Raw genomic sequence first — 23,407 nt, forward strand, 5'->3', positions numbered from 1 at the left:
TACTTTTCATATATTGCCCAATCCAGGAAGGGGTTTCCCATTGTTAATGCTGTTCTCAGAAGTGTTTTGGGAGAACTTTCTGACTATGTTTATGAACAACAGTTAAAGACTGTTGTATTTGAAAAATTGTATCCTTATTCAATATGGGGCCATAATGACAAATATAATTTTACAAGATGCACATGTAAATTCTTGTTTCTATTACATCATGCGGTTAGAAGACAAAAGGCAAAATCTTTAAGTTAATGTTCACGTTTTCTCTGTACTATACACACTTTATACCTCTATTTTTGAATAAAATAGCACTTTCTCCCCAAATCACTTGCGTTGGCCTTTCTCTAAGTGGTATATTGCTTTTGGGGGCATTTAATTAATTCTTTTTCTATAACATTTGATATCTTGGTTACTACTAATTGTAGACTATTATTGCTTTTATAAGCAAATACAGTTTTAAAAGCTCCAGTGTGTCCCCTTTCCAGTCAGATATGGAATTAACGCTACTATTTGGGGGAATATATATAAAGCTGAAGACAATCTGAAGAGTAGACTATAATACTAGTAAACCTGTGAAAGCAAGTGACCCTTAAAATCTGAAGTGACATGTAACACTATGCATCCACTACAACAATGAATGCAATAGGTTTAGCATTAGAGATGTAGCTGATAATGTAGCAGATAACATTTCTCTTTGATACTTCATCCAACTTCAAATAAATGCAGTAGTGCATTAAATATTTAGAATCACATAAAACTCAAGCAGAGCTCAGAAACAACTTTGGAGCACAAGATTACCTGAATAAAAACTGAGGTAATTAGTGTATTACATGACCCTTAGATATACATTTTCAAAAGCTAATTTGTTGATGTTATCATCCATTTCATTGAGATGAGCAAAAACACATTTCCCCCAATCTGATTAACTCTGGAGAACAAATACTTGTGATTCAATCACTGGTTCTTACAAATATTTATGTCTAGATTTGTCACCCCTTCAGAGTCTGTTCCAGAATTTAGAATCCTTCATGTAGTATATCTAAACCTTGAAGATGAAATAGAAACAAAAGATTTTGAAAGAATTATCTAAAGAGATTCCACTGTGGGCTTTAAGGTTTTGAATATAGAGAAGACTTTTCCCTTCTCCATTTCTTCTGCAACAGTATTTTTTCGTGCCTCAAGTTTTCCCATCAGCAAATTTTGTGATGAAAATTTGGAAAGCAGATAATCTTTCCATTGAAGTAATGCATATTGTTTTATAGAGTGAAATCTTAATGTATATGTCAACATAAATGACCATTATAAAATATGAAGCTAGTGATATTTGCTGTTGACTTAATAGTTTGATCATTGGTAGTCAACAGCTTCCTTTGGGTCAGTTCATAATTCTACTCCTATCAGAATTTGTAGAAGCAAAAGAAGTTTGAATGGAACCAGTGTCCCTTTTTCTACTTTTGTCTAGGAGATCTTTCTGCAATGCTTCTTCAACTAGAGGGGATTTCTTCTACTAGTATAAAATGGGTACTTGGGAAGATTCAGTTGCTGCCCTTACTTTTGGTAAGGCTGGCTCCAATATCCATTTTTAGAGTGCTGCAGTTCATAAGGCATCATGGTTATTAATATTCCTCTAACATCTCCAGATAATGGGTGATGAGGAATATAAACAAATGTTTGCCACACACTCATAGAGTCAGAGAATTCTAATTAACAATCTCTTTTTTGGTAATCCTCGTTAGACTAGTAAAGCTCAATGACAGTTCACCCTCTCTGGAATGGCACAAGGTTCCAGAACTTGGAACAGGTTCAGGGGTTACTTTTATCTTTTTGGTTAAATGCATGTTTCATTTTCTTTTTGATAGCTTATACCTTTTGTCTTTATAGCAGGCTAATCATTCGACTGCAGCTGGATGAAGACTATTTTCTTCTTTGATGACTCCTAGGGGTTGCCAATTCTGGTTGGATGTATTCCTGGAGGTGTCATGACAGGACATAATATTTAATTAAAGATTAATCTTTAATTCCTGGAGACTCCAGAAGAATCCTGGAGGGCTGGCAACCCTAATGACTCCTTGTGCATGACTATTGTTTGAACTTCCCTTAGAAATGGAGAAATTAGCCTTAACAATGTTCTAACTAAAATGAACTAAATTTTACTGGATACCATGAAATGCTGCTGGGAGACTGACAATAGAAAATTTCACTTTCCCAGTGCAGATACAACTTACTAAAAGACTTCAGGAGGAAGTCGTATCCATAACATTTATCCGAGAAGTAGTACTAGAATCCTAGTCACTTACCATTGCAGTTGTTTCTTTAGAAGAGTAGCGATAAATTCTTTTGATCCTGAGAAGAGTGTAGATATTTCTTTCACGGCACTCACTTCAGCAGCTTACACACGTTTGGTTTTTGATAGGGTGTTAGGAGATGGGCGACCTAGCCCTGCCCTGTGGCTCTCCCTCCGAGACGGATATTCTAGGTCTAGAAGCCGACTGGGAGCAGAAAAGACAACATATTCCCCTTCAATAAACAGGTGAAGCGGGGCCTGACACTTTGCACATATGTGCTTTAGATAGAGCCTTCTTAAGGACTGAGTTTTTCCTTAGGTAGCATGCATCCTCGCTCAAATGTTAAATGTGGAAGCGATTCTTATCACACGTCAAACTCAGACCAAGATCATCCTTCAATTAATGCCTAAATAAGCTCTCTTTTACAACACATCTTTACAAAGAGTAATCAGAATTAAGAAAGCACTTTCTATCTAGTTTGCCTCTAGAGGTAAAACTATCTTGTGAAATATACTCAAGACAACACTTTATTTGTCTTAGATTATCAAATGACAACTCCATCTCCATATCCAGTCACAGGAGAATCAAAAACTTTTACAGATTAGTGGAATATGGACATAAATACAAATCATTATTGGAATGATTTGCCTTTTTAAAGCAAGATGCTGAAGAGTTGTTGTATGTAGGGGAACAGCTTCAGAAGGGCCAAAGGATGGCAGTTGAACTCCCAGAAGGAGTCAATCATCCTAAGCATTGAAGAAAAGGAGCATGCTTCCCACACCCCCAAAAATCTCTTTAAGGATGAATATGCTACTTTCATAGAGCTCCCAGACTCTGATCTAAACCTGTTCCACCTGCTAAGAGATTAATCTTTTTGTCTATGGATTTGCTCATCAGGAATTGGGAGAAAATTGTAGGTTATGCTATACAACATAGGATTTCTGCATGTTTCATCTTTTATTTCTCCTATAAAAGAGGATGTATAGTATACACTACAAATAACTCTATGTGTTTAAGTTGTAAGAAAAAGAACTCTGTGTTAAGCATCAGGCTTTAGCTGCATGATTCCCAAGCAAAACTCCCATGTGCTGGGCTGGAAATATACAAAGCATCCAGGAAATTGTCCTATAAGTATCTATAGTTTTTTGCTTAGTGACAAAAATTTAAGTGGAAAGAACCAAGCCAAGCAACTTTTTGAAGATGCACTGGTGAACTTCTTTGGAGGAATTTTTATATTTTTATCCAAGACATGAACACAAAGACAAGCACGGAAATACTGAAACTTTTGCCACTTGGAAATGTAGTCTCTGCTCCCCTCTGGGTTGTGCACAGAAATGCTCAACATAGAAAGATTATGACTTATAAGTACAAGTGACTAGAACAGTCTGGAATAGTATTATTCAGCATATTACAGAACCTTTGCTTAAAATGTGTATTTAAAATCTAGTTTGAAGCTTCGTAAGTAGTTAAAAATAAGCTAACACAATTTTAAAAGATAAGAGGTAGACAGTTAGGCCCAAAGACGCCTAGTCATCCATTGAATAAGTACAGGACAGGAAGTAGCGATTCAAAACTTCCAAGTTTTGCCCTGTCAGTACACCTCAAATATAACCTCAAATATAATTAGTTTGAGCTATACCACCAAATAAGCAGAGGAAAATTATTTTCAGTCCACAGACCCCTGCTGGGTTCAAGCCAGTGATCTAAGTGAAAGACTCTACATGCTTTCCATGAACACTTTTTCCTGGAATGCTTCTCATCCAAGTATTGAGCAGATCCAATCTCAATCAGCTGAGATTAGAAGTCACAGACCATAGTATCCGCAGGGTAGGTATCTCGTTTATCAACTGAAGCCCCAGGAACCAAAACTAGGCCTCCACCACAATAGCATGTTGCTACTAGGTCTTTAGGACAGACAGCCGTTTTAAAAATATTTTATATATGATAAACAAATTAGTAGGATCAGAAGAACAATTCCCTTAGAACACCATACATCAGGTCATCAAGATATCACCCATCCAAATACAGTATTAACTCGGTACAATAAGTTTTATTTTCAAAGAAAATAGCCAAAATTAGGTATATTCAAGACAGGAAAAATTATCCATTAGGCAGCCAGCCCTTATTCCTTCATTTGTAACCAAATATATTATTATCAGGAAGCAGTTACACACTTAACAGAATTTTATTTGTTGGTTTAGTTTTTTTTTTTTTAAATAGTCATTGCTTGGTTACTTATTGTTGCAAGAATGATGATTGAGTAACATCCTGTGGCGTAAAAAATTCAAACTTGTTAACGGGCATAAAAGCTTTGTGTATGATACTTACATTAATCTCATGATCTAGTTACACAATGGAATACACTTGCAGCTAAAAGAATGAATTAATTATCACCTTAATGTTAGAGCAACATGCTGAGCACCACAACTAAATAAGTCTTAATGAAGAAAAGGGGAAAAAACCCTTTACTATTTCAATTCATTGTAAGACTTCCATAACATATCTCAAAACAACTTTCCTTCAAATGAAGTATAGACGTTCATCTACATTCAAGAAGAAGAACATGCCAAGTTCAAAGTTTATAACTAAGTTTTTAATAAAGTGAAACAAAGGGACTGAAAATAAATAAAACCCACTGTTTTTAACCTTCATCTAGCTCAAAAATGGCCATATTTTTATTAAGTTGTGATTTGCATTGTTCCCTCTCCTCTTTTCCAACCTTCCTTCCTCCTAAACCCAAAAGATAGTTTTATGAATAAGTTATGAATGCCTGAAAACTGGGTGATTTAATAAGGAACAGCATCCAAATCGTAAGTACAAGATCATTAATGTAATGTTAGAGCAGAGAAAATCATTAGTTACTACATGCTAACACAGTTTTCTGTACAGATATGTCATGGAATAATTGCTCCATATTACTCAAAAACACATAATTCTTCTGGTTATAATCCTTTTTAATTCATGCCAGTTTAATGCAGGGTGCACCAAGCCTCCAATTATATCAGGAGATGTCTAAAACTAAAATGATGATGACAGTAATGAAACACACCCATCTTTTTAAATATAGTATCATTTATTTTATTGTGGAAACAAAGGAAATTAAATATACAAAAAACCTATCAAAATAACATTACAGATCAGATTTAAAAATTAATAAAAGCAAGCAAGCGAATTCAGCGGTAAAGCTAACTACACCATCTATAGAACTTACCTGGCTGTGTTTATCTATCCTAACAGAATGGCTGTCTCAATATGGGTGTAGGTCAGACAGCAGAGGGATAGTCAACACCTGGAAGTTCAGGGGGAGGAGGAGGAAGATGGGAGAGTACATACCCAGACCTGCCAGGGCCTAGTTACTCCTCAACCTGTGAGAATATTCTTGGGGATGGGGTGGGGCTTTTCTGCCTCCCATTGGCTGGAAAAAGGGGTATATTATTCCTGGGGGAATTTTGCATTAATGTGCGTGCACAGAATTCATGGCCCTTGCAGATTTCTTTGCTTCCCTGCAGAGAAATAACTTCTGACGGGGAAGCTAAGGGAAGCCACAAGAGGGGTCACATACCCCTCCCCAGCAGTCCAGGCAGGTTGGTTTGGGCACCCAAAGATGTTGGTAGAGACTTAAATCACTACCAGGACAGGGGGGCTGGGCAATCATGCTTGTGAGAGAGAGAGAGAGAGAGAGAGAGAGAGAGACACATACACTGTTCTTCTTACTTGCTATTGTGGAATACTTGGTGTGAAGGCGCAGGGTTCTGGGGTGTTTCTGAGGAGGTAGGTGTCAGACCAAAATGTAGCAGCCTGCCTTCTTAGTGAATTGTTCCCATTGCTCTTAGTGAATTCTTCCATGAGTATAAAACAGGGGTAAATGTTTTAAGGCTCCTTTACATTGCCAGAGTGGTATAAAAATCAGTATGGTCTTAAAAATAGTTATGGTGCTTTAGTGATTAGAACTAGTCTAAATTTTTGGACTGAAAAAATTTCCTATCAAATGTGCTCCACGAACTGTTCGCTACTGACTTTTCTGGAGGTGGTCAGCAGCCAATATAAATTATGAGTTTGAGTCTACAGCCCTCACTTGCTCTTCAGTTGCCTGTGATGTAACACTGAGAACATGGCTGCATATATTTGTTGACTAATAATTAGAAGGATTTCCTCCAATGTTCCCCATTCTCATTCTCCATCCATTGTACTCTAGTTTAAATAAATTACCAAAATAATTGAAACCAGAATGATTATAGTGCATTATTTTAACAAATAAAATATGGAGAATTTTAAAATATTGTGCACAACAAATAATTTTTTGGTGCAGGATTCCCCCAGGAATAGTATGTAAGGGATCTGGCTTTCATGCCCCTCCTCCCACAAAATGTAAAGTCTTCCTAGACATCAGGGGACCTTTTGTCTATAAGGAAAGATGACATACCGAGGTCCCCTCTTGGTACCCTCTGAGAGGGAAAAGTGAGAGGATTCAAGAGTGAGGTAAATCCAAGGAGTAAGTCGAAGAGTGGCTATCCTGAGTCACTGGTTATATGGTGGAAGCCCTGTAATTCTCCACTGGACCCAATTAAATATCTGGCATGTGAGAAGGGGATGGTGTATAATGCCACTCCCCATTGTTAAATTAATGTTGATGCCAGCTGCTTAAATGCATCCCTGTGTCTCTTTCGTTCATCTGTGTGCTCTAACCGACACTGCTAGGTTACATGCTGTATGTTATTATTCAGTAATATCTAGGCACAGTGACGCCTCAGACTGTTAATATTAATCTGAGTTGTTATACTTATAAATTTATTCCAGATCTGCACACAAAAGAAGCTGCATAATAAAGTGAGTGTGTTTATGGCAAAAAGGCAAGAGGATAGATTTTGGCATTCAACCAAAGATGTTCCCTACTTTAAAAAAAACAAACAAAAACCAAAAAACTGTATTTTTTAACTTCCACTTACCTCACTTTAAATATGTCCAACAAACTTCAAATATGATTTCCAATAATGAACATTAGCAATATGTTAAAATTTGCAAAATGTCATTTATTGCTTAATATTGTACCTCAGTAAAATAATCCAAACATTTCTGGTTGCAAAATGAACTGGACAAGTGAGATACTTACTTATCAAAGCTATCACTATTTTTTATGAAGCTCTCCAATTTTTCCTTGGCATATTCTACCACATCTGAATGAAGCTCTATTCCATGATTTATTCCAAAAGGGCCTGTAATTAAAAAAGTGTTTTTTATAAGTAAAGTACTGTTTTATGCACTGGTGTAACACCTTTCATCTAATGGTATCACAGTGCTTTTATTAATATTTGATTAAGCCCTCCAACACCCCTAAAAAAGGGGATATTTTTATAATTTTTACAGATGGGTAAACTAAAGCACATGATTATTTAGTGAGCCAGTGAAAAAGGCAGGAGTACAACCCAGGAGTTCTGGCTCCCTATTTCCTGTTATAACATGACCCCACTAACGCCAACAAAGCACAAGTACATTTTTCCTATTAGCCTTCATAAGAGAAAGTTCATAAGGCAGTAAGTCTGATCTTTTCTTAGCCTTTTAATTAGACTTTAGAGTGGCACAAATTTTTAAAGACAGCAGGTGGTGGTTGTTATAATGTATTTGTTTGTAGAAGAATTAAAAGTTGGTAAATTTAAAGCATATTATATTGAAGTGAAATCATCTCAACCGATGATGGCAGAGATTCAGCATAGTATGCGCAAATCTATACCCATAATTATACACATTTCTCAGTTATGCAATTTCCTGAATCCTTATGGGGTATGAGCCTTCAGTCAACTGGACCATAGAAATTTACTAAAGTGCTATACAAGTATTGATCTACAACAGTACAGTGTTGGTGCAGATCTCTACTCAGATTAATCCTACTGACATGTCCACCACATTCACTTCTAACTCAGCTCCTTACCCTTTCAACTCATTTAGTAATCATGTGTTTTTAACAAACAGCTTGAAAATGAATTTCAGTCTGTGGTAAAAGGTCTAAGTCGACTATTCTAAAGTAGGGAGGTGCAAGGAGAGACATTAAGACTAGAGTTAGGTGGGTTGCCAGGTAAAGAGGTGGCCATGTTTGTTGTGGGCATAGAGAGGTAGGAATTCGGTATGTAATAGGCAGCCCACAGAACAGAGATTTTAGTAGCCATGCAGAGAAGAGGAAAAGCACATTTCAACCAAACAGCAAGTAGAGGTTGAATTCTATTAATTCAGTAATCACTAATCCCCAAGCCTTTACTTTTAGAATTAATTATTTAGCCCAACACTTAATTATCTAATATAAGAAGCATCCTCAAATTATTATTTCAGTAACAAAAATTATTCATCCAGGGAAATTCATAAGGATTTTTTCTCCAGAACAGAGGTATTTTGAGCATTTAAAGAAAAAAAAATATAGAAGTATCTCTGATGTTTAAGTACCCTGGATAAAAATAAATAGCAGATTCACAGCAAAGCCTGTCTTTTATGGAAAAAAAACCTTTAATACATTCCATTTAGTAAGTATGACCTAATGGTGCAACATCACCACAATATGCTGAACAATATCTGTAATTCTTAGTATGAAATTAGAACATCTTGTACACCATGAACAAAGTGGATCCAAAAGAGGCCGTTGTTACGTGCATTGTTCATAAAGCTTTCCTGCTGGCAGATTTACAGGAGGCGAAGTGCTCCAGAGGGGAGATACCTGCTTTCACAACACTGAAAGGTGTCCTGTTGGTATGCATACCTCTTTTATTAACTTATCTCACTGTTTCCCTTTTCTGTCTCTTGCATTAATAGTAAAGCTGGCTGTAAAATGTGAAATCCCTTCCTGTAAGCATTTTCAGTATTTTTAAAAACAAAATTTAACGTGAACCAGGACAAAATGCAATATAATATTTTTTGAAATGCCTTCACACGCAAAATTTCACACACACACACACACACACACACACACACACACAAAAATATGAAATTTGGTGTGTGAAAGTATTTCAAAACATATATATATATATATATGTTTTGAAATACTTTCACACACCAAATTTCATATTTTTATGTGTATGTGTGTGTACACACACACACACACACACACACACACACACACACACACACACACACTCTATGAAATTTTGTGTGTGAAGGCATTTCAAAAAATATTCCATTTTAGGAAAACAAAAATAAAGATCTTCATCTTCTTGTAAGAAAACCGCCTTTCAGCCTCATTGCCTGGGAGGCAGAGAGCCTAGCCACTCCACCAGCCCTCACTCCCCAACCCTGATTCCTGTCAGCCCTTCCAGCAGAGCGCTTTGGACCAGCAGAAAGTGAAATCGACAAACACCTTCTAGACTGGCAGCTGGCATTCGGATTTTCTCAATGGAAAAATGAAAAATTCTGCAAAACTGAAATTTTCCCCATAGAAAGAGGGTATTCTTCATCAGAATATCATTCTAACAAAAAAGCTTCTGACTAGTAATTAGAAGTAGCTAGCAAGCATTCTTGCAAAAAATGAACAGGCATCAGTGTTTTCAAAACAGAGTATTTTAGAAAATCATTCCTGGGAATCGCAGCAGGTTTTCAAATATAATTTACTAGAAATGAATTCACATTCCCCTAACCTAACCTAACCTCCTACATTATTTTCATGTGTCTAGTATTTTTGCTGCACTAGCTGTTTTCAATTACAGTTACCGACATCTGTTCCAAAATTCATGCAAATTTCCAAACAGATTAATTTTTACCACTTTTCAAGACAATCATGAAGATTATCAAACACATTTTTTGAGTTTTGTGTCTACCAGGGTAATGAGGAACATTTGTGTGTAATACTAGAACTTTTCATGATCAACGTGTTACGAGGCAGTCATTAGTTTCTGCAGCAACATGACTATCCAAAATATGGCGTGTAATGATATACAGCAATACTGAAATGTATGTGTTATATTAAACAAAACAGAGGTGGTGCCACTATTTTAATTAGCTTTTCCAATTTGAGGATACAACTGTATATGCTATTCCAGAATGGTCTTACCAATTCATAAAAACTGACACTACCCTAACTTTTGTGTTACTTCCTGCAGAAACATTAATTTCCTTCACAGTGTGATTATACTAACCTCATCAATTATCTACCACCATTATCAAGTCTTGGAAAAGTGTTTGCAGTTCTAATATCTTGTAATGCTCAATTACTGAAATCAAAGGATTTGTCTGTACTGATCATTAAAATTATGTAAACTACGCTTTCTGTGTGCATTATCTTCCTTCTGTTTATATTAAACTTAATCTCTGACTACTGTAGCAAGTTATATAGACCACTTTGTATTTTAAATATTCCTCATTTTCAAGTCACCCGCAAATTAATTTGGCGTCACATTAACATTCACAAAATCATCAATATGGTATACACTACTACTCCCACCCTATACTGAACCATCAGATACCCAACCATTGACAATCTTCAGCTTCCTAACACTAACCCGATACAGTACAAATTGAAACAATAGGCTCCATTTTGAGAAGGTGTAAAGGTTCCATTTTCCATGAAGGGGCTGCCTTTATTAAAACCAGTAAAATAAACTTTCCTTTTCAAAAATATTTTGTTCAAATATTGCTATAAATCTGACTAACCACGCTAGGTTAAGAACTGCAGAGCAGGTTGTGTCTGCTGAGTCACACAGTTAGAAGGCCCTTTGTTGCAGGTCTCACCCCTCATGTGAAAAGGTGGGGAGAAATCAGTCACTTTCACTACTTAGTTCTCTTCATTCACTTTCTAGAAACCCGCACAGGTCATTCTTCAGAGTCAGAACTGTGCTGGGTGAGGAGACGGTAGGCCAGGCAGCACACATCATACACCCCTGACCCCACAGAGATTAGCTAGATAAGGTAAATACAACCTCATATAGAGAAGCAGGTGCAGAGCACTCCTAGCCAAATAAAACAAATAAATATCAAGACAAAGGGCTTTATTTCATCATCATCACTCTTGATATCATCAGGGAAATATTTATGGTCCTGCACACAGGGCTAATAGCAAACAAAAGAGGAAGTAGTCTCTAATCGTATTATATGTATATTTATACTTCAACAGCTACTGGGGAAGAACTCACACAAAATTGCCTATATTTATCATCTCCCATGAAGATTAAACTCCGCAAGCTCATAAACAGAGAGCTAGCACAACAGGTACAGTATGCTATGAGGGCAGGGGACTGGACTCGATGACTTCTCGAGGTCCCTTCCAGTCCTAGAATCTATGAGAGTCTATGAACAAAGTGAAATACTATAATTCTTTTAACAGCATGTACTGGAATTTTGAGTTTATACCTATGAATGAATATTTCACCAGAAGCATTACTGCTTACTATATCATATTGGGTAAGGAAACGATTCTCGGTTTCCACAAGAGGGAGCACTGAATCAGTTCTGACTTTTGTTTACATTAAACTGGAAGGAATCCTACACCTCGAGGAAGTGAATTGACAGATTAAATCTGTCACATATTCTCCTTCCATTCAGAATAGTATCTGCTTCCCTTAATGGTTTTCTGCTCTCCATTATCTCTATTTGTAAAAATGAATAATCCAAGACTTCAAGAACTCCATATTCTGGAAAAAGTACACATTTTGTGAGATTGTTGTAGCAGTGAAAGTGGTGCTTCCTTAACTAGAAAACAATACTGAGAGATGCAAATATTTATTTAGTGGAAGAAAAAATGTGGCTGTCACACTTGTATCCCACTACCAAAATAAATGAAATTCTGTTGTGTAATGCAAATTTATTACAATAGGTAGAAAACACCTGAGGATTCTTACAAAAATCAGAACTGGATCTTAGTTTCTTTCATTTTGAAAACAAATACATTTTAATGTAAATTTTCTGCTAAGGTATAGTTTTAAAATGAAATGACATATCACATTCTCTTTTCAGCTGGCAGCACAGCCTTATTTAAGTACAGTTGAGAGGATGAATAGTAAACTAATGCTGTTATTTAATCTAGGTTATTTTGTGAAGAGCAGCTTACTTTGTGTCCTAAGCATATACATTTCTTGCCTTCTATGTGAGCAACAATCTTTAAGAGTCTTTAGTGAACTTAAAAACTGCAGAAAAATTTAGAAAAAATTGTTTCCATACTCCCTGTTGAAAATCATAATATTCTTTGTGACTCAACATTTGACTTCTGTGGTAATTCTGGTGGTGTCAAAGAGGCTTGCAGCTTCAGGTGACTACAGAAGATTAATCTGTGGCTGAGGTGTAAGCAGCAAAAATATTGTTTTCATTAAAATGCAATTCTTAAAAAATGTTTTTCAATACCAGTTTTTCTAAGAATTAGCTAGCAGCTCTTAAATATTTCACAATATTCTGAAAGCATATTCCAAATTCCTAACTCTATGCTTTTTTTATATTACTTAAAACTATAACACATTAAATCACAAAACCCTGGCAAAAATGCTGACATATTAATCTAAGAATGTGTATTCAGTAACCAACATTTCATATATGTTTAAAATAAAAAGGAAATTACCTAATATTAATCCCACCATTGTACTCAAATATCCGGTTCCGCTACCCAGATTCAGAAAAGATAATCCTGGTTGAAGTTTCAATGCCTCCATGACTTCAGAATAAATGCAAGGTGCTGATAAGTGTATATTTCCATGCTTCCAAGCCAAGTCTTTATAAGCATTGTCCCTGTATCCTTCTAGATAATAATCACCACGGTCAATTGCTCTGAAGGCTTGCTCCACTCTCTCAGTGCGAATATACTGAGCTTCTTTCAAGTTATCAATTAAATCATCATTGTCTTCCCCAGCACTCACAGCTCCTCCCATGATGAATTTCTATGATAATTCAATGAGTTTGAAAATACATTTGCAGGAGCGTTTTGAAGTGTCAGTGTGTAACAGACTCTGTTCTTTTCCTTTCAACAGCACATCAGAACATCACAAATGAATCCTGGGAGAAAAAAAAAAGTTTACTTGTTTTGAATTTCACAGGGAAAAAAGGCAGCATCAACTAATTAATACAGAGATCACATAACAAAAGGGGTAGCAATGGGAAGAACAGTCAAGCTACTGGTTTGAAGTGTAGTTCGACTTCACTGGAAAATTAACGAAGTATTAAAAAAGTGACGGTAGTATTACATGCCTAAATCTTTGTCTTCCAGATTCAATTTACTTAGTCTACACGTACAAAGATTCTCCCTCACCCCATAATTGTCAGGTCTGAATATTCACCATGTTCTACTCTGTTTAAGCTCTTGCACTGAATCTATCCCCATGGATTTTGAGCATCTACAAAAAAAGCTTTCAAAATACACAGAGTGGGATTTTTCAATAGCATCTACATAACTTTCAGTGGAACTCATGCTTCTAAATCACCCAGGTACTTTTGAAAATCCTGCCTAATATTGGACAAATAAGTGTTCCTTTCCTAAAAGAGAAAAAGTTATGCCTGGGGTTTTTGTTCATTTTCAACCTATATAATCCAAATCAACAAAGTTAAGCTATGTTCTTTGTGGTTTGCATCATTAGTGGTTAAACATCACACTGACTCCAGATGTCGTAACAGTTTGGATAATGATGCATGAGCTGGAATAAAATTCTGCTCAGACTCACATACTGGTAAAATTCTATGATTAAGTTTGTCAGCTACAGGGAAATGGGGCATTTTTTAGGAAATACACCTTTCTCAAACATTCTTACTGCATCAAGCAGCAACAAAAAAGGGAGGGAAGGGGCAACCTTTTTCTGCCAATCACAGGAGTAATGACTAATTGGACCAGTCACTGAAAAACAGGGTGACCAGATGTCCCAATTTTATAGGGACAGTCCCAATTTTTGGGTCTTTTTCTTATATAGGCGCCTATTACCCTCCACCCTCGTCCCAATTTTTCACACTCGCTGTCTGAAAGATATCTGGACACAATCTGGCAGTGAGTTACGCATTAACTAGATAGCAGTAGAATATTGGCAATAAGGAATCCTGGGTCCTATCTTTGGTGTTGGGAGAAGACTGTGGTTTAGTGGTTAGAGACAGCTTAAAAAAACCCACAGAATTATATTAATTCTGAAAGGCACGGTGGCTGAGCAGATAAGTTGAGGTATGTCTGAAAGATCTGGGTCCTATTCCCCAAAGCAGCCTTTTAAAAATCCAATACGTGATTGTCTCCTAGGGTTTGATATGAGCTCTTGGTCAATAAGGGTTATGCAGTGCACAGAACTATATAATGAGTCAGTCAGTCAACAGAGATAAGAACAGAAATCACAGTTCCTGGCTCAAAGTTTAGTGGACAGTATTAGTTTCACAGTAACTGCACCTGTATTTCCCCGTTCATGGTCTATTCCATGAGTTCCCGCTTTCAAGTTTCCAGCCATCACCTGTCTTTGGCTAGGGGCCTTTGTTCCACTCCTTTCTGAAGAGGGGTGTGAAGGCTGCACAGTCCTCTGCCATCTACGGTGATATCTCCAGCAAGCCAGTCTGCCTAAAAGGCCAGCAAGTGTACTTTGCAGTCTCTTCAAGAGCTATGACTAGTGTGTTACTAGCAGTTACAAGTTACCACATGGCTCTTTCTAAGCAAGCGCTTTTATTCTTCCGATAAAAAGCATTACAGAGAAAATATATGTAAAAACCCAACAAACATTTCTATACGCATGCTAAAAGCTCACAAGAGACTATGCAGCATTATGGGGCTCAAGCGGGCGAAAGTCATTCCAATTCTTTCTCCAGGGTTGCAACATCCCTGGGAGAGAAAGTCCTGTAAATCTGTTAGCTCAAGAAGAAGAGCCCCAAGACAGTGTAAACTCAGGCTACTTATCCAAAAAACTTGCCTTTGTCTCTTGGTCTCTGAACAATCCAGTTTGAACTAATATATGTGAGCCTTACTGGGAGGAGGTGGTATCTTTCTGGGAGGTATTATAATCTTTACCACCATCCACTATTTTGTTTCCTGGAGGGGCTGTGGCAGCCTGACCCCAAGGAGTAGAACACAGTCACCATTGACTTCATACAATGGATCCCAAAGGCACTTAAACTTTATTCAATAAGGTCACCCAAGGATATGGCAGAAAGTTGTCACATATGCCACAGACCTCCACCTAGGCTTCTTATATGGATGGAGCCCCTCTCTCATATACACACATGCAGAATATTATCTGCGCTGGCAATGCAGAAGAATTACCAGCCCAATTCTACTCAAATATGGAAAGTTCCACAAAATCCAATCCAGTAACTCCTCACTTAACGTTGTAGTTATGGTCTTGAAAAATGTGACTTTAAGCGAAATGATGTTAAGCGAATCCAATCTCTCCATAAGAATTAATGTAAATATGGGGGATTAGGTTCCAAGGAAATTTTTTTTTTACCAGACAAAAGATTTTGTGTGTGTGTGTTTGTGTGTGTGTGTGTGTGTGTGTGTGTGTGTGTGTGTGTGTGAGAGAGAGAGAGAGAGAGAGAGAGAGAGGGGTGCGCATTGCCCCTTTCAGTATGCTGAGCCACTCTAAGTAGATTGCCTTTTTAAGTAGACCAGGAAGTTGAGACAGTAGCTGCCCGCCAGCATGCTCCCTTCATCCTGATCCCTGTTGTGGTCTCCCCCCGGCTCTATGGAAATGGGGTAAGCAGCGGGCAGGAGCAGGGGTGAGGGGGACACTCTGATATTAGTGCCTCTGTTTGCCCCTCCCCCTGCACAGCAAGCAGGAGGCTCCCAGGAGCAGCTCCAAGGCAGAGGGCAGGAGCAGCACATTGCAGGGGGGGGGGGGAAGGACAGCTGAACTGCCGACAACTGATAGCCTGCTGGGCAGCTGCCCACAGGGAACTTAAGGGAGCGGGGAGCTGATAAGGGGGCTGCTGGTCCACCCTGGTTCTAAGCCCCCACCAGCTACCTCCAATGGGCTGCTCTTTCTGCAAGCAGTGGACAAAGCAGGTGACTGCCAAATGACATTATAAGGGAGCACTGTACAAGTTTAAACAAGCATGTTCTCTAATTGATCAGCAATGTAACAACATTAACCAGGATGACTTTAAGTGAGGAGTTCCTGTACACTTGGGAGCTCAGGTGATAGAACTTTTCATGTTAGCCACTAGAGGGCCAAAAAAACTACAAATATTTGTATCACTCCAATCACTAGATTGACAATCGTACACACATATAAACCAAAACATTTAATTTGCACATTTGTATTTTAAAAAATTAGTGAATAAAATGTTAGCAGAAATTCGCCTGGCACCAATTATCTGCTAATTAATGTGTGCCAAGCAAGTATGGGCATTTTGCCTTGTATGGCTTGAATGCATTCTAACAGAATATATAAGACTTCATTCACAAAAAGCATACCAGGGGCTATTTTACTACTAACTACTTAGACACATTCCAACTGGCACTTGCAGCCAGGATCATAGATCCCAGTGAGGTTTCGGCCTATTTTAGAATACTCTCTCATATATATCTATTCAAATCCCTAGTTTATGCATTCCTATTTGTGTGATCTAAGTCGTCGGGAATTTGCAAGGTTACAAATTGCAGGTATACACAATTGTACAACCTTACAACTGACTGAAAATCTGGCCCTTAACGTTAGATTTACTGAAGTGACCAGTGCAACACTATTGCTGGAGTGAGGTATTTTAAGAGAGAACCTGTTATATATCTTTAAAAATGTCCATAAAATAGCAGAACTACTGAATTCTGTGACAAGAAAAGCAAACAGAATGAGGAGACTGATGCAGAAATATTACACTGATACAAAAACTACTTTGGGGCATCATTAATGTTTGGAATTTAAATATACAAATATCAGGAATTTCAAGAATTAAAATGCTCCCAACCTTAGCCCCATTATCACTGTATGAAAGAGTTCTGTAACTCTAAGAATGGTTTCACTTAGCAACGTAAAAACCTTAATCTGAATCAATAATCACCATTTTGCTCTTAAAGACAAAGGCTCCAATTTGCTGTTGTATGATGATATAGTATTCTCATCTTTTAGGGTACAGAGCTATACACAATTCAGTGGTAATAACTTGTCTTCATAAATTTATATTTAAGTCCTTTGACTCTTTACCTATACAATGTTTTGTCTCAGATAATGTTTTAAGCATTGAAAGTAACTCAAGGACAAATATTTTGTACATCTTGTATAACTTTAAGTAGTATGGTCCTCTCTGGACTTGAATGTGAGCAGAAAAATCAATACGGGCATTTTGGTCCTTCCATCATCTTTTGTTTTGCTGCGTTGCCGCCAGATGATGGGCCTTGTGTGTCCAAAATGAACGTAACAAATACAGTAATACACAATACAAATACATTGCAAATAACAAATATTGAATGTTATGGAGAATGAGGGAGGCATCTGTATATTTTATAAATATATGCACCTCAATTTACCTGCTTGGAGTTAAATCAAAGGAAGCTGATAGGGGTATACACACAGAAAACAAATCAAAACAATGACAAAGATAAGGTACCCCCAGAAAGAATACCAAAGGTCTTTAATGGAATGATGGGGGGGGGACTATTAATTGGTAAATGGCCAGCTGCTGGGCTTCAGGTTAAAGACCCTGACTGAAAGAGAGGAAAGGGGGCAAATGGGTAGCTGCAACTGGAAGTGAGTCTCTCCGAGAGAGTTCTGCAGAGGTGTTTGTTTCTCCCAGCTCAAGGGTAGGGATGTCTATATTCTTTCCTCGCAATTAAAACTTGCAAAGGAATAACATTTTGGTAAGACCCAGGCGCTGGGTTTATCCCTTTTCTCTGCTTGCTACATACCTTTGGGTGAATAATACTTTGTTTTGAAGAACTTGTTTCTGAGTCATTTTAATGAGCCACTGCTCAGATTCCTGGAAAAAAAGGGCTTACAGGTGCTAAGCACAAGTGGATCTGTCATGTTATCACAGTTGGTAAACTGGGGGTGGGGAGTGCAGCATGGTAGTAGTAGGCAAGGCCGGCTCCAGGCACCAGCCCAGCAAGCAGGTGCTTGGGGCGGCCAACGGAGAGGGGCAGTACGTCCCCCGGTCCCTCTCGGAGTGAAGGACCAGCCGCCGAATTGCTGTCGAAGACTGAAGTGGCGGCAGTAGAGCTGATAGTAATTTTGTGTGTGTGTGCGCTGCTTGAGGCGACAAAAACCCTGGAGCCGGTCCTGGTGGTAGGACTGCATAGCTCCATCTGAGAAGGGTGAAGATGAGTGCACCTCTCTGATGACAGGTTGCACTAAGAGAAACTAAAGAGATCTAAAGTGCAGCTTGCCCTCTAACAGTGATATATGTACTTTAAGAATTGCAGAACTGTCAAAAAAGAATCTACAAAATAGTGACAAAATGTTCAGGAACACATGTTCCAAATGGTTGAATATACTGGGGAAAATGCATTCATTATTGGAGAACTGCAAATTGCACGTTCAATTTAAATACTCATTTGTGAAAATTTACCTTCCAAATTCAATAAGTAAAACTATTTGAATTCTCCTAATAAGATTCTTAATGCCCAGTGGATTTGTTACATGCACAGCTTCACAAACCTTTCAGAACATTAAGCTGATTGGATTGCATAACAACTGACACCCACTGCAATCTATTCATGCCCTTTCAGTTTTGATTTTAATACCTGTGATCAAGTTAGTTCCAGTACTTTCCAGAACAAGGTATCGAATAACATCTTCAAACGTGCCGAAGTTCCAATCTCAAAAGTGGCTTGGGCATTTAGGAACATAAGACTCATTGAAAGTCAAATGGGCCTTAGGTTCCAAGTCAATTCCACGCAAAGAAAAAAGAGTGGAGACAAAAGTACCAGAAAGCAAAGGAGAACAATACTAGCTCTGGCATCAACACATTATTAGTACTTTTTTGTAATAAACTAGATGCTACACTCAGCAGGACACCTGCCACCTCTCCACGTCACCAATGAGAACACTTCATGTCCTGGAGAGGAAAAGAAAAAGGCAGCACCGCCCCACCCACTACAGCGATGAATGAGGTGAGGCATTTAGCATCAGGCAGGAAGATGGCAATAACCCAGAATACTGCAAGTTGGCTGAAAACCAGGAACTGCTCAGTACCCAGCTGGATCCCCAGACACAGTTTAAATGGCTCCGGCTGACACATATTTCATTCCTGGGAGAGAGACTCTTGAAGATGCAAGTGATAATTAATGAACCATAATGTAGGCAGATATAGCCATACACTTAGCAAATGCATACCTTGTATGTTAACTGGCAAGAAAAAGCTGATGAAAAGGCAGAATATCTCGGCAAATGCTTTCTCCCCAGTATGGCTGCAAACACTGTTCACCAGTACTTAATTACTGTATGCGGTGGAAAATTCTGAGTAGCTGCAACAGATATCATGGGCTGCCAGCACCACCACTACCCAACCTAACAATTGCTCTCTATTTCATGATTAGCAATCTCATTGGGGAATATCCCACTAACAATTTCAGAACAACTGTTTGCAATCAGAGATGAAACAAAGTGCTCAAATGAGGACAAGTTCTCCAAGGTTGTGCAGGACTCCAAACAAAACATGAGAGATGCAAGCAGTTGCTAGAGAAGAGGAAGGATGGAGATGCACAGAAATACATGCTACATCTACCCAACTGTTTGAACAAGTTTTTGACCAGGGGGCACCAAGGACACCACCGTAGTAGTTCTACCGACTCCTAAGAATGGACAATATGCGTTTCTGGGAGGGATCATATCCTCTAGCCCCTTCCTTTAGCCACCAACCGTCCACTCATCAGTTCCCACTGCACTCTACTCCAGCAGACAAGAGCTCAAATAACACAATCGTTTTGATTACACGTACTGTCATTTGTGATGCACTGGTGTCGAGTCTGTATGCTGTACTTTTTGCACATAGTAATGGTGTGTGTCACTAGTAAAGTCAAAGTCATCTGTAAGTTGCTGACTCTTGAGACTGGCATGTAGTGTTGTTAATAAAGTACACATTGCTTGAAAGTTTATGTTTATGAAAGTTTTGTGATTTCTGACATTACAGTAGTACTAGAAAATAATTTATATAGCCAGAAAGACTTCCATACCTCAATTAAAAAATTTAATGGAGTTGTTACTGTCTAGAATGACTCATGACCAAGAGTGCCAACTTCAAGGTAGACTGGCAAAAAGCATGGCAGACACCCCAAACTGATGGTATGTTCTATAGATTTCACCAACCCAGGAACACATGTTAACTCCTGAAGCACTGTAGTAGTCTTGCCATTGAGTCACAGACAGTCCCCTTAGGCACTCCTGTATCTTGCCACTCAGGCAAGCTGGACTTAGTGATAAATGGTCACTTATACCAAAGATAACAAAATATTCAGGTTGCTCCCAGTCCCAAAAGACCAGTCACTTACCCCAAGTCAATCTGTACCTCAGATCTCATACCAAAAACAAACACTTGTAGCCAGTCCCATAGTAAACTAAATAAGGATTTATTAACTAGGAAAAAGAAATGAGAGAGAGTTAATTAAAAGTTAAAGCAGGCAACAAATGTGCTACAGTCTATGGTTCCAAAAGGTAACAGAGGTAACTTGTCAGCACTGAATGTCTTTTAGGGCTAACTCAGGTTGACCATGGGGATCTCTACTTTTATTTCCTAGCACCAGGACTGTGAGAGTCCAAACAGAAAAGAGATGAAGAATTTTCCTGTCAGGTCCTCTTTATTTCCTTCTTCCAGAATTCAAGCTAACAGCACAAGCTTTCTTGCATGTAGCACCTTCAATGATCTATGGGGGCCACTGACCCAGTCTATGTGTTGTGATGTTTCAGAATGGCCCATCTGTGGGCAGGGAATAGTATGTGATGGGCAGGGGAACCATTCTTTTTGCATGCATTCACAAGTTCAGAGCAGACATTTTTATACTTATAAAGCAACACTTACATATTACCCTAGAACATGGGATACAGACATCACAAGTAAGATTAATACATGCAGCAACTTAAAAGGATTTCATACAGTTTAAACACATCCTTTCAAGTCTAACACCTATCTTAAACATTACTAACCTACAGGTGGGCTGGTCTGGTTTCCTGCCATGAATCTGTCAGTGCTGAGTTGACACCTGTAGCCTTGGTCTACTAGCATCACAGGAGTATTTAGAGGTCAGTAACACTAACATACACACACACACCTTTCTTCAATCTAAAAATACACCAGTAGTTATTTTATTAATGTTCTGATACATTCATTGTCAGCCTTCCATACATCAATAAAACGTTCTTTGAACTTGAACTTCCAGAAGAGTAGGGCTGGAAGGCATCCTGAGAGGTCATCCAGTCCAGCCCCCTGTGCTGAGGCAGGACCAAGTAAACCTAGACCATCCCTGACAGTTGTTTTCCAGTCTGTTCTTAAAAACCCCCAGAGATGGGGATTCCACAACCTCCCTTGGAAGCCTACATCAGACTATCTACTCTTAAGGCTAGAAGTTTCTTCTTAATATCTAACCTAGATCTCCCTTGCTGCAGGTTAAGCCAAGTACTTCTTGTCCTTCCTCCAATGGACATGGAGAACAATTGATCACCATCCCCTTTATAACGGCCCTTGACATATTTGAAGATTGTTATCCAGTCCCCCCTCAGTCTTCTTTACTTGTCTAAATATGCCCATTTTTTTAACCTTTACTTATAGGTCAGGTTTTCTAAATTTCTTATTTCTGTTGCTCTCCTTTGGACTCTCTTCAATTAATAGGCAGCAGGTTTAAAACAAATAAAAGGAAGTATTTCTATACACAATGCACAGTCAGCCTGTAGAACTCCTTGCCAGAGGATTCTGCAAAGGCCAAGACCATAACAGAGTTAAAAAAAACAACAGGTAAATTCATGGAGGATAGGTCAATCAATAGCTATTAGCCGGGATGGGCAGGAATAGTGTCCCTATCCTTTGTTTGCTAGAAGCTGGGAATGAGTGACAGGGGATGGACCACTTGAGGATTACCTGTTCTGTTCGTTTCCCCAAGGGCACCTGGCATTGGCCACTGTTGGTAGACAGGACTGGTCTGACCCAGTAGGGCCATTCGTATGTTCTTAATTTATCCACACCTTTCCTAAAGCGTGACACCCAAAATTGGACACAGTACTCCAGCTGAGGCCTCACCAGTGCCAAATAAAACAGGACAATTGCCTCCTGTGTCTTACCTATCACACTCCAATATACCCCAGAATGATATTAGCCTTTTTCACAACTGCATCACACTGTTGACTCGTATTCAATTTGTAATTCACTATAACTGCCAGATCTTTATTTAGTAGTACTAACACCTAGCCAATTATTCCCCATTTTATAATTGTGCATTTGATTTTTCCTTTCTATGTTTACATGTATATTATTCCGCCCCACCTCCCCCGAAACAAAATCAATCACACACCACAGGTTTGAGCAAAGTGTAAATACAATATACCACCAGTTACTGCACTAATGATCACATAAAAACACTGTCAAGCTCCTACCTGCTCTCAAAGTAAACTTTTAAAGTTTCCCTCAAGCAAACTGCACTACAGCGGCACTGTTAAGCCAGCCTACTTTCAGGCTGCTTGAATTCAGCACAGACTGTCCACCTCGGCAATAAGGACTCAAATATTATGCAATGCACAATATTCAGTGACATCTTTGGCAATCTTTTGCTCACTGAGATACAGGCTTGTCATCAGACATGGCGATATGTCCTTCAGTCTTCCAAGTGCAAACTCCACATACATTGTGCAACTGCTCGGGTGACAGTTAAGCCTTTACTTGCTTCTGTCTAGCTTGCCAGTAGATGGTTTCGTAAGCCAGAGAAACGTCGCCAGAATTGTGACTGGCAGAGAAACCCCATCCATGTCAAGTGAACAGTCCCTGTTTCTGCTTGTTAGAAAGTCCAGAGTTCCTAAAAATCTAAGCAGCAGAAGAGCATTCCCATCATGTCAAAATGGGCTCTTTTTGCTATTGAGAATGTATAACCTTTTTTGAACATACCAACTGAGCAAGTGCACTGGGAAACCAAAGTCTCAGTGAGGCCCCTGCCCTTAACTCTTGGTTTTGGCAAGTGATTCACTTTCCAAAGTACACTGAATCAGTCAAGGATTCTGTAATTATGTGAGATTGGAATTAAGGTAGATGGAAGTGAAACCATTTCATCCAGAATCTCAAGCTCTTTTATCTAAAACATGGGA

General features: G+C 38.5%; 1 protein-coding gene across 13 annotated transcripts in view; it reads right to left on the reverse strand.

The window, feature by feature from the left end:
- The window catches only part of PCMTD1 (protein-L-isoaspartate (D-aspartate) O-methyltransferase domain containing 1), an 85,769-nt gene that overhangs the window by 23,892 nt on the left and 38,470 nt on the right, over positions 1 to 23,407 (reverse strand). For 4 of the 13 annotated variants that reach the window (XR_007772791.1, XR_007772790.1, XM_050942032.1 and 1 more), the window contains 3 exons: positions 14,593 to 14,757; positions 12,799 to 13,229; positions 7,390 to 7,492 (listed from right to left, as the gene is read on the reverse strand). The exons of 2 other annotated variants lie outside the window; for them this stretch is intronic. Coding sequence is in view for 6 of the 11 variants with exons in the window: in XM_050942032.1 (XP_050797989.1) it covers positions 7,390 to 7,492; positions 12,799 to 13,105 (410 nt within the window). In the remaining 5 variants the exon portion in view is untranslated. Of the gene's footprint in view, positions 1 to 1,860; positions 1,963 to 2,291; positions 2,391 to 7,389; positions 7,493 to 12,798; positions 13,230 to 14,592; positions 14,758 to 23,407 lie in introns of those variants that run through there. 7 more of the 13 variants (XM_050942033.1, XM_050942037.1, XM_050942035.1 and 4 more) reach the window with 4 other exon arrangements.

This window comes from Gopherus flavomarginatus, chromosome 2, assembly GCF_025201925.1.
Source record: "Gopherus flavomarginatus isolate rGopFla2 chromosome 2, rGopFla2.mat.asm, whole genome shotgun sequence".
NCBI classification, from domain to species: Eukaryota; Metazoa; Chordata; order Testudines; family Testudinidae; genus Gopherus; species Gopherus flavomarginatus.